Below are 11,343 nucleotides of genomic sequence, written 5' to 3'. Positions count from 1 at the left end.
CACATTGTGTCCTTTTGTATTGACGCAAGATTAACCTTCGGAGTCCTCAGCCTTAACTTTCCATTGTAACGATAGCTGAGTCGATGCAAAGCACTTCAACAGCCTCGGTCTATCAGCTGCTCAGACGTGTACTTCATCATTCCCTTTCAATTCCCCAAAATCCGCATCCTTCACATCTACATTCTTGCGATTCAGGTCTCGTCCCCTGTATCGTCCATGCTCGCAACTTTGATTGAAATGCGTGGCAATCATACTAATGGTACAGGTCTACTTGGAAGATCGACGCGTCTTCTTACCGAATCTCTGTTGAATCTTACTCTCGAACAGAGACACTTCATTTCGCGGTTCAAACCTACAAGCTCTACATGCTCATTTGAGGTCTAATAAATGCCATTCACAGCCATCAGCATTTTGACTATACCCCATCAAGTATTCACGCATCGATCCCATCTCAAGCCGCGAAGTGAGCGGATTGCCATGGCTACCGGCCCAAGTGACGTCCACGGCTCGACTTCCCAGGAGAACCCTCAAAACGCCTATCAAATCGCTTGAGGAAGAAGCTTGCAACATTCTGCCTTGGCATTTCTCCACACCAAAGGGCCTTTGTACCGAACCTTCCTACCGGACCTTCGGTTACGGCAGAAGAGCTGGAGGGACAGGCCGACAGAGACAGGCAATGCAAATCACTTCAATTATTCTTGGAAGGAGAAATGGTAAGAGCATTCTTGCAAGTCAATTTCAACTACAAATTGAAGATCTCTCTTGAATTTATTGGATTCAACCTTCCAAATGAGTGTGCCTGTTGAAGGTAACTACATATCCGACCAAAAGCATCATACGACATTTGTAATATGTCCAGCCAACTCTCAACCAGTCCAACCTCCTAGCTCACCGAATTCTCCGTTCAACGAGTCATGGCACGACGAAGCCTGTATGGGTGTTTATGAGAGCGACTTCTCAATGCTACGCGAAGAATAACAATCAGTCAAGGTCCTTTAATCTTGAGGATACCAAGCTAGGATGGAAGAACATATGACAGAACAATGGAGGGCGTCATCACATACACCACAAGTAGAGCAACCACAGCCGTTACAGTCACCTTCGTGAGAACAGCAGGCACAGCCACCCATGATTGATATTGTTGATGGTTTGGGGGGTTTGAGATTTGAGGTATTATGATGCTGGTTTTCAGGAGAAGTTGTTTGCGAGTTGGACGATGGTGAAGATGAAGAGAAGAAGTGCTGATCAGGAAGACTGTCACAATATATACAGCACATGCTGCTCCGGCTACTTGATGAAAGATCAGCTGATGTGATGGGCCACCTTTCAACCCCGCTGTGGAGCAGATCCTATCACACTGCACTTGTGCAGTTTGTGAATGGTGTAGTATCCCTGAAAGGGTAACGGTACAGGGCCTATGAGTAGCTCGCCTGTGAACTGAGACACTCCATCAGCTTGGCGTTGCAGCCTATCGCCTCAATGTTCGATGGGGTGCATGCCCTAGGACCACTCACAGGCAGTACCAAGTACACCATTTCCCCACACCACGAGGTAAGTGCAGGCGCGAGGAATCCAGTACTCTTAACACAGCGAGTAGGAATTGACCCGACATGTGCGCTTGTATATCCTGGATTCGCTTATGATCGATCGAGAGGAGCTCATGCTGACGACATTTAAAATTTCCCAGGCAGCGAATTCCTGCCAGTCACGCTCATATACCCGATGTGATTGTGATTGCCTGCCTTGCACGGAAAGTACAGCAGCATTGGGTTTCTCTGCGCTCTGGTAGTGAATCCGGGGTTGGTTCGAAGAGCTTCCAGACTATTTGCATCCGGTAGTGTGATGTGACCACTGATCGAGTTGACATCTCGTTACGTGCTAACTGTTTCGGGCATGTCCACCCCAACGCCCCAGACGAGCCAGGCTACAGCCTTTACTACGTACTACTCTGTACTACCCGTGTGGGGGGATGCATAAGTATTGTTGGGCTGGTGCTAGTAGCGACTGGTCACAGTTACTCTATCATTGTGCTGTGATTTGGTATTGCAAAGCTTGACTTGAGCACATCCATTCTAACGAGTTAAAATTGACGTTTAACCTAATCTGGGCTTAGCTGTTATGTACAACAGACGTTTTCGAGTAGAAATTCTAGCGCTGAACTAACAATAACTCATGCGCCCCGTACTAGTGCGTACATAGTACAGCCTTGGCTCTCGCACGAACCCCTAACTCCACACGTTGATTTGACAGCTCCTGCTGCTATGAGGTGCCGCCTAGATTGATACAAGCGCATTGTAATGAGCGATACGCCATTTTGTCCAAGTTTCCATCAAGTCTTCTGGTTTCTGGGTATTAATTACGTTTCTAATACACCACTCAAACTGCACATTTTCATCCATAAAAGTTGTTATCGCTCTTATGTTTTACACAGAACTCCAAGCGAAGGATACAACACTAAGGATTTTGTACGAGATAGCTATAACAAGGAGAGAGAGCAAAACTCAGCTCCAACGAAGAGGATCTACGGCATCTGATTGGTCAAATATCCTGGTCTACACACTATACCCTCTAGGGCGAAATCTCATTTCTGAGCGGCAACAACTTGAACCCCGAGTTGCATATGTATATCCGCGGACGAGCCTCCGGAGAAGCTGATGCTGACATGAGTGGATGACATCTACCATCATACACCTACTGGTAGTATCGCTTTCACTGTTGTCCTTCCCTTTCCATTCTCTGCCCATTCGGCCCTTCTTCTCTCTGTATCTACTTCTCTCACAATCACTCAAAGTCATGATTTCATGACTCAATTCTCGCGCCTGGATTTGCACCTATCCTTTTTACTCTGCTTTACTCAGGTACCAGCTTCCAGCGTTCTGGGGACTACCGGTCATGGCAGCTATCATTACAATGGGACGATTCAGAGGAGGGACTTGGCCTATATCGATCATACAAGGAGCAATACGAAGCTGTAACAGAATCTCAAGTCTTCCAGCTCCGCCCTCGGCTCAAGTCGTGTAAATGATCAGCCTCATTTGGATGGCCCTTGGCTTCTCTTGTGGCCCTTTTGTACCTTCATTTTCCAGTTGACGGACGTAGGAATTCCTGGAGTCCTGGAATTCTGTTCCTTCTAATCTCCGGTTTCTCTTCTGTCCACTTGGTTGAATCACAAAAATTAGCAACATATGAGGAATTTTCCAGACCTCGTCTTTCCTTATTCTCCTTTTTTCCTTGCATTGCGCACGTAGCTAGTACTACGGCGTCGTCTTCGGAACTGCTTCCGAACATAAATGTAACCAATTTGGTCCTATCTCCTTCTTCCTCCCGACCTAGTCTTGTATAAACGATTTGTAACGTTATCAACGCAAGAAGAAAGATTCTTCAGGATCCACTCCGAGCTCACGACTGTCCCCCTAAAGCCTTGGTTCCTCTGTACAGCGTATTTTTCATCCTTGGCTGCGGGATGACTCGTCAGCTGATGAATACCATCGGTGTTTCCCCAGGAGGAGCAGCTACTGGTGTCACTCGTTTAGCAACAGTGGCAAATGGGATATGGCAACCTAAATGAACGCTAACATCAAATGTCACATCCGCAGAAGAGTTTTTTGGTGGGGAGGAAGATGTATGAGCGCTATGGCTGGAAGAGCGCCAAAGGTCTGTGAGAAACGGGACATGAGCTGTGATGTGAACTGAAAGGAGGATTTGAAGCCGTTGTACATGCAAAGTGGAAGTGGAAGTTTGCGGCCGCTGATTACTGAGAATCAAGGTACTGCCCAAGGGGAAAGAGATTGCTGATGATACCTAGGATTTAGAGCTTGAAGACATGACCAATACGGATGGGTTTGAGCAGCAACTTCTAGTCGACGGCGGAGTGTCTTGGTCGAGTGCTAACTAGATCTGAAAGAAGTGGGCTTCCCTGTCCGGGAATAATCGGCACAAGAAGAGAAGCTCAGTATGATGACATTCCCTGATCCTTTCAGACAAGCCATGCAGTCTTCTCTGCAAGCGAAGAAAGATCTCCCATCAATCAATCTATCAATCTATCAATCAATCATCAAGATCGTCAGCTCTCCTGGGAGGGGGAAACAGAAGAACCCGGCCGTCAACAACCCCCCCCCCCATCCCGCAGGTGCCAGGAATCGACCGATTGCGGACACGAAGCACACATGAGAGCTTCCAAGGTCTTCAAGGGCCAATAAATAAAATGGCACCAAACTTCCCAGTCCACTTACCTCCAGCTACCGATAGCGAAATCCCTCACAACCAAATTGGACGAGCCCAGCAGAAAGCAACCTAACCTGACCTGACCCAGCCTAACCATTGTAAAGCATTGTTCAGCCCCCCGTCATCAGCACTGAGAACTCACTTAAGGCACGCTTAGTGAAGCAATGGCTAGTTATGCCTCGTTTTTGGCTAGCAATGGCTAGCTAACTAACTAGCCATGATTAGTGCGCCCACTTATCCAACACTTCCCGAATTTTATATTATAGTCAGGCCGAAGACCCTTTTCCGTATCAGTTGAAGCCGCAGGATTCCGGGCGGAAGCTTGTATATAGTACGTCTTAAGTTGTCCCGATGGAGGCCTACCGTAGCCAGCCAGGTACGTTGGGGGAAACATGTCAGCAACCAAAAAAAAGATCAGGGACGAGCTTTGTCTTCTGGACTTCAGGGGCACAGGAAATACTCCGTAGACGTAGAAGGGGGCCGTCCAGAAAAACGCCAGAAGAGTCCAAAGAATATAGTACGGTATGTTTTTTGCTTTTTGCCCTTGCCTAAGCCAAAGATTTCCTTTTGATTATATGATCGACTACTAAGTTACTAACTTTGGGGATTCACAATGAGCCGAGCCGAGCCCAAAGCAATATGAGGCGGCAGCAGCAGCATGCAATTCCTGTTCCTGGATGGAGGGATCTAGCCGCCCCGCTCCCCGTTCCACGTTCCCTAGCCCTAGCCCTATGCCGGAGAAATCCTCCAAGGTAAGAAAAAAGAGGTTACCTATTCATCATAATGCAGACGGTCACGTTCTGCTGGCTGAACTTACCGCCGACGTCGTTGGCGGGGCTTGGCGTGGTAGTTAGTTTGGGGCTAAAGGCAGGCGGTCTGGGAGGAGTCGACCAGCTCTCGAGGCGTGAAAACGACCACTTCTGTATCTCCCTGTAAGGGTGCGCGCTGCAGGTCCGGAGCTGCTGGGTATCAGCCCCCATGATAGTGCTTCGCTGCATACTGTACGAGACTCGCACATGATTGCGAAAGATGGGGTGCCAGATCAGCAGGTTGGATGGTGTGGTGTGGTGTATGACTTCGGTGCCAGAAATCAAGAGCAGGGCCGGGCCCAGTTCGGTTTCGGGGTCGGTAGGAAAAAAAGAGATTTGGCGGCCAGTTCCGAGCAGTCATGTTTGGTTCTGCTTGGCGCTCTGGCCGGCTTGGTATGACAGCTTGATACGTGCTCCGTCGTCGTCGTCGTCGTTGTCGAGGGAGCTAGCAGGAATGGCTGGCTAGAACGATGACAATTTCCAGCGAAGAGCCGATCCAGAGTGAAGGAGGATCACTTACGTCACTTTTTAGGACTGGCCTTTGTTCCTGTAGCACTGCAATACACAAGTCCTTCTGTTGCATGTGATTCAGACACTCCCTCCACTTCTCCCCTTGTCGCCCACCAGGCCCGCCATCTCCAAGAGCGCTCTTGCGCCATCTTTGTCTCCACCGAAATTGACTCCCGCTCTTCTCGCTGCCTCGGCTTCCTCCCAGTCCAGTCTCCTCTTCTGCCTCACCACCTCATCTTCGCCCTCTTCGCCTGCCTCAGGATTCGTGATACCCCAGACCTCCAAGGTGTCGATGTCGAATTCCACTTTTCTTCCTACAGCTCCTCTGCCAGCATTGGGCTCAGCCTGGGCCTTTTCAAGCCCTGGGTCGGGTAAGAAGGCTCCAGTCCCAGCTCCCGCATCATGCTGGAATATGGCGGTCGAAATATCGGCATCAATTCTCAAACTTACAGGTCCGAGGACTGGGGGTTGAGACGCTGCACTTGTACGGCTGGCAGGTGGGATGATGCAGCCAAGTGCAATGCCGGTTTTTGGGCTGCAGTGAGAATTTGAGGCAGAAGAGTGGTTGTAGGGGTTATGAGGACAGAGGGCGTGGCGGGGCGAAAGGAGGAAGAGAAGGGGTTGGGGAGAGGAGGAATCGCTAGAAGAGGATGAGGAGGATTTAGACCACGGACTTGGGAGGAAGGCGCCTACTGTGATGGGACGCGAGAAGTCAGAGGTGTTTGATGCAGGAGGAGTTGGTGTTCCTGTGACAAGAAGGAGAGTTGCGGATTGCCATGACATGACTTGTCGAGAGAATGAAGTGAGCGAGGTTCCATGAGCGGTGGTTGAGTAGACGGGATGAAAGCGGGTACCAGTGTGGAAGAGGTTTACTGGAGATGTCGAAACCGGTTTGGTGACCAGGAATGTGGACAGGTGAGACACCAGCTCAGAAGTCAGGATACAGGACTGATCTGAAGAGTCAGACGTGATTGGATTGATCTTTGGTGACATGGATGGTGGGGGTGTTGAGATTGAAGAAATCCTATGTTTCGATAGATCGATGTTCTTGCTGAACAGGAAGTGCTCGAACAAAGCGTTCAAGGGATCGAACAGAAATGGAAATGATGCTGAGATCGCCCTTGTGAAAGCTGTATATCTGATTGCTCCAGTCGCTTCATCTGGATCGAACGCTGCTAGTATACACTCTGCCTCGCTCTCCAGTTCTCTAAGCTTTGCTTCAGACAAGTCTTCTCCGTATTTTGCCATGTTCTCTTGCGGTCTAAGAGGAGCCAGGACAAGTAGCAACATGAGCAACCGCCTGAAGTTGTCGACTGGTATTTGTGCATGATGTATCTTCTTCTCCCTTGTGGCTTTTTGATCCTCTTTGAACACTTCAATTGCATCCAGTGAATCCAAAGCCGCTAAAGCCAGCTCATCGTCGTCTTCCTCTTCGTCAAGGTCATCGTCGACAGGCTCGTCAATTGCAAAACCTGCCACGCCTGACCGAACCTCTTTGATGGCTGCTTCTCCCTCCATCATATCGTCTGGCTTCTGCTCTGCCACCAGCTGCTCCATGGTCGGCTTCTCTGCCGTAAGTGACAGCGCCCTGGTTCGATCGAAGACAGCCATGCTCCTGAACAACAACCTCACGCGATCTCTTTTGCCTCTTTTCAGCACCTTTCCGTATCTTTCCGTCATGATCGTGACCACCTTGAGCATCGCTTCTCTTGTCAAGATGCAGGGGGCCAGGCTAGGAAAGGGAAAGGCGCCTAGGTAGGTGGCCATCTGGTAGACGACTGAACCAACACGAAGGGCATCCGGCAGGAGTAAGAATCGACCGAGTGTCTCTTCCTTCCAGTACTCGACGCCATCTTGATGGTCTGCTAGAGCTTTGAAATTGTCTTTAAAGTGGGCGATCTCAAGGTGGGTAAAACATTTCGAGGCAAAGCGAAGGGCAAGTTCGTGGGACAGTTGTTCTGATGGAAGCCTGTGGTTAAGCAAGGTTTGAGGAGCGAACGCAGAAGACGAGACATACCAGTGGATAGCTGGTGAGGGGCTTCTCCCGACTGTGATTGACCCATTGGCAATCGATCAAGGTGGGCAGGAGGGTGGAATGAGGATGGAGCCAGATGTCAAGGGCGGGATTGCCTGAGCTTCAAGTGTTTATCGATAACCAAGGGAGTGCGGCTTGGCCTCCCTGCTCCCTGAATCAAGCGGATATCTAGCCGAGGATCATTCATCCAAGGAATCATGGTATGGAATTACGGTGTCAGTACGGAGTATTGCGTGCAGTGATGGCAAAATAGTTCGTACAGCTATGACTATGTCATCCTCTGCCATACCAACAACCATCTTCATACTGTTCGCGCGACAGGCTCTAAGCCCTCGCCACTCTCCATCACTAGAACACCTTCGCCTGCGTCATCTGCACTATGACCATCGGAATCCTGAGAAGCCTCAGTCCCGGCATTTTCCCTTTCCCTACCAGCCTTGTTGACTAGCTCATCCTTCTCAACCTCTTCTTCCCAATCATCAACAACCTCAGCCTGTTTCCGTAATTTCTCCTCGTTCTCCAACTTCTTCTTCCTCGCTTCTGCTAGTCTGCTCCCGAGCACGGTATACACGGGCTTCTGGCCAATGGCCTGAACCTGTGGTGCCCTTGCCGGTGCGGAGCTCTTCGCAGCAACTTGTGACCAGCCATCTGCACCAGACTTGCTCAGCGCTGACTCCTTTCCCTCCTTCCGTTGCATGAGTTGCGGCTCTGCCGCAGTCGACATATCGAAAACAGCGAGTGACACATCTTTTGCCAGACCGTGCTTCCTGACTTCGTCTGATATTCTCGGTTCAAGAGCCTCGAGAACTCCAGCGGACTGGCGTGTGCGTTCCGAGGTCGAAGAGCCTGATGGACGTAGGACTACTTGATCGCGTTCAGCAAGAAAGAACACATCAAATACAGTCGTTGGAGCGGCTTTCACCAGATGCGGCAGCAGCTCACTTTCGGTCAAGGCAAAGCGGGGCCCAGTCAAGAGGATTCCGTTCCAGTGAGGTTTCGGTTGGTCTGGCCTAGGGCTGGTCCCACGACTGCTTGTGGAGGTCGTGCCTGGAACATTGTGAATTGGTGCTCCAACATTGAGCGCTGCACGTTTGATCCTGGCCGCCTGCTGCAGTGTCTTCATGGGAGCTGCAACAAATTTTGGTGTCTTGAACACCATCACGTGTCTGTGTGGCTCAGGATCCATGCTCTCGCTATCGAAACCGAAATCTTCTGCAATGCTGTGGATGAAGGTGCGCTGGTGTGGTTTCATTGGCTTGAACCGCAGCCGCCTCTCGTTGGGATCGGCCGCAAATGCTCGGAGCAGCTCCTCCTGGGCATGCGCCCAACTGACATCCTCAAGGTATGCGTGCATCGTAGCGGTTGAGTAGGGCACATGATCGTCTGAATGGCCATCTGAGATGTGTAAAGCAGCCGCTAGATTGCGATTTCTCTCTAGTCTTGCACATTCCTCGTCACACTTGAGAGAGCTCGAACGCCCAGCTGGTTCCGGCAAACCCGCCCGAGCATTGCATCTCACTTCCTCCCTTTTCCGTTGACATGCACATGTTATCATGACCTTAAAGGGACAATTTTTGTCTTCCTTGCATGCCGAAGGTGCATGGCAAGGCTTTTCGCAAGGATGACTACAGCTCTTCTTCGCCTTTCCACACTGCTGTTGACACGATGCGTGTGCGTCCTCGCAGTCTCCAGCTCGATGGCAGAGCTTTTGGCAAGAGTGGGAGCCGCATTTGAGCTTTCTGCCGCACACTAGTCCACAGGAAACGTCTGACCGCCAACAAGGTTGATTTTTGAGCGTCTTCTTGCCACACATGCATGGCTTATCAGTCAAGAACGGACACTTCGGACAGGACTCCTCGTCTGTATGACAGTTATGCGCAGTTTGTGGATGACCACAGTACTTTGGCCGGTTGCAAGGGAACGTGCAAGGTGGTTGTCCAGTGCCACAAGGTAGAGGAGCCTGAAGGACAGTTCGACCACAGTTACATGACAAATCTTCAAAGATGGCTTCCTTGCAACTATCGCAAGGTCCTTTATGGCATAGATTCTGGCATGCATGATGGCCACATTTGAGCGTGCGGCCACACATTCTCGTGCAGATATGCTCGGGCTCGATCTCGTCCCTCGGCAGACCGCCAAAGTTGAGCTGTATCGTTTTCATTTTCCTTCTTGCGTTTTGACGATCCATGGCTTTCCGTTCTCCTGTGCAACAGCGCTCTCCGCATTCGTGCCGGCCGCAGTTTAGATTGACCTTGCAAACTCTCAAACACTGGGGCGGCTCCTCAACCCCTTGATGGCAGATAGTACTGAATGCGTTTCTTCCACAGCGGCATTTGATTGAGACCCTTCGCAGGCACGGAAGACAATCCCCAGCGTGGCATATCTGCTCACAGTTGTGTCCGCAAGCCAGTCTTTTCCCGCAGGACTTGTTGCAGTTAGGTATAGGATCTGTGCAAGAGGACCGAGGCTCTTGAGATAGTTCAACCAATTCTGTCTTTCCGCAAGGACAATGAGTGACTGCACTGGGCCACCGAGGACAACGCGGAACCTCATGATCTTGCGGGTGGCAAGTCCTCTCACATCGATGCTTTCCACAGTCCATGAGACGGTCGCAGGTTTGCTGACAGTCAAATTGCCCAATCCAGTCGTAGCTTTCCTTCTCTTGACCTAACTCCCCACATTTTATCTTCCTATCGACTTTTCCGCAATAACATCGTGCTTCAACAACAGCTTCGCAAGCTCCACAAAGCCCCTCATGGCAAGGTCGAGGACACGTATGTTTGCCACAAGGCATCACATCACCACAAGTCTTGCCACAGCTCCATCCAGACTCATAATTCGTGTCTAAACATCGTCTTGATGTTGCCTCTTTTGCACAGAAACAACTTTGCAGTGGACCCATGTGTGGACAAGGAGGACAAGGACCCGCATGACACATCAGATTGCATGGGTGAGGGCACGGTTTGGGGAAAGTCTTCTGTCGGCCGCAAGTTTGTCCACAAGAATGTGGAGGTAAACCAGGAATAGGTCTCGGATCCAATTCCTTCTCACACCAGCAGCTATATGCCGAAGGTAGCGTCTCCTGCGGTAGATTACACCCGGGACACCGCCATTGCTTCGCAGGAGGGAGTTGTCCATCTTGAACCTGACCTTGCGGTGCTGCAGAACCTTCATTTGTGGACCACTTCTTGATACAACCGATATGGAAAACCGTCCAACATGTACGACACGACCACACTTTGGAGTTTCTGCCAATTTCATTCGTGCATATCGCACATTCGTAGATGCTTTTCGCAATATCTTCATGAACCCTAGTCGCAATGTCAGGCGCAGTCGACCGCAATAGAGACGCTCGTCTTTTGCTCGGCCCTGTAGCCACATCGGTCGGTGGTGTAATAGCAGTCGCTTCAATATGGTTCTTGCCACCTTGCGGAGGCTGCTTCAAATTCTGATGTCGTTTCGGCCGTTCTCGCTTTGCGGTAGGAAGTGTCGAAGCCGGAACAAACTCTCGGGCATCCCCGTTGAGTCTTGAATCCGCTATTCCAGCCGTTCCTGCTGGTTCTGCATTGGAAGAATGTAGCCGCATACTTCGGCCATCTTTGCCGGCATCTTTGGGCGGACCTCGACCTCTTTTCCTGTTCCTAGGTGGTCTGTTGACGGATGTAGTGTCCGTAGCGGCATGGGTAGCAACCGGAGTAGGGATCGTATTGACAGACGACATCTGGACTATGCTTTGACGCAAACTTTCAGGTGACTCGGGAGAAG

General features: G+C 50.4%; 3 protein-coding genes across 3 annotated transcripts; all 3 read right to left on the bottom strand.

Annotated features, from left to right (window-relative positions):
• Positions 1 to 5,621: 5,621 nt before the first annotated feature.
• Positions 5,622 to 7,606, bottom strand: EPUS_06430 (uncharacterized protein; the record flags this gene model as incomplete). The annotated part of the gene is made up of 2 exons (XM_007808134.1): positions 5,622 to 7,501; positions 7,561 to 7,606. The coding sequence occupies 2 exons, from the start codon at positions 7,604 to 7,606 to the stop codon at positions 5,622 to 5,624; spliced, it is 1,926 nt and encodes a 641-aa protein (XP_007806325.1).
• A 273-nt stretch (positions 7,607 to 7,879) lies between these two features.
• Positions 7,880 to 8,932, bottom strand: EPUS_06429 (uncharacterized protein; the record flags this gene model as incomplete). Its single annotated transcript, XM_007808133.1, has 1 exon — positions 7,880 to 8,932. The coding sequence occupies one exon, from the start codon at positions 8,930 to 8,932 to the stop codon at positions 7,880 to 7,882; it is 1,053 nt and encodes a 350-aa protein (XP_007806324.1).
• Positions 8,933 to 10,515: 1,583 nt separating this feature from the next.
• EPUS_06428 (uncharacterized protein) lies at positions 10,516 to 11,299 on the bottom strand (the record flags this gene model as incomplete). Its single annotated transcript, XM_007808132.1, has 2 exons — positions 10,516 to 10,737; positions 10,817 to 11,299. 2 exons carry the CDS (start codon positions 11,297 to 11,299, stop codon positions 10,516 to 10,518), a joined length of 705 nt encoding a protein of 234 aa, XP_007806323.1.
• Between the last annotated feature and the right edge of the window lie 44 nt (positions 11,300 to 11,343).

The sequence above is a fragment of the Endocarpon pusillum genome (assembly GCF_000464535.1).
Source record: "Endocarpon pusillum Z07020 unplaced genomic scaffold scaffold991, whole genome shotgun sequence".
NCBI classification, from domain to species: Eukaryota; Fungi; Ascomycota; class Eurotiomycetes; order Verrucariales; family Verrucariaceae; genus Endocarpon; species Endocarpon pusillum.
This window is presented reverse-complemented; position numbering and strand designations above follow the sequence as displayed.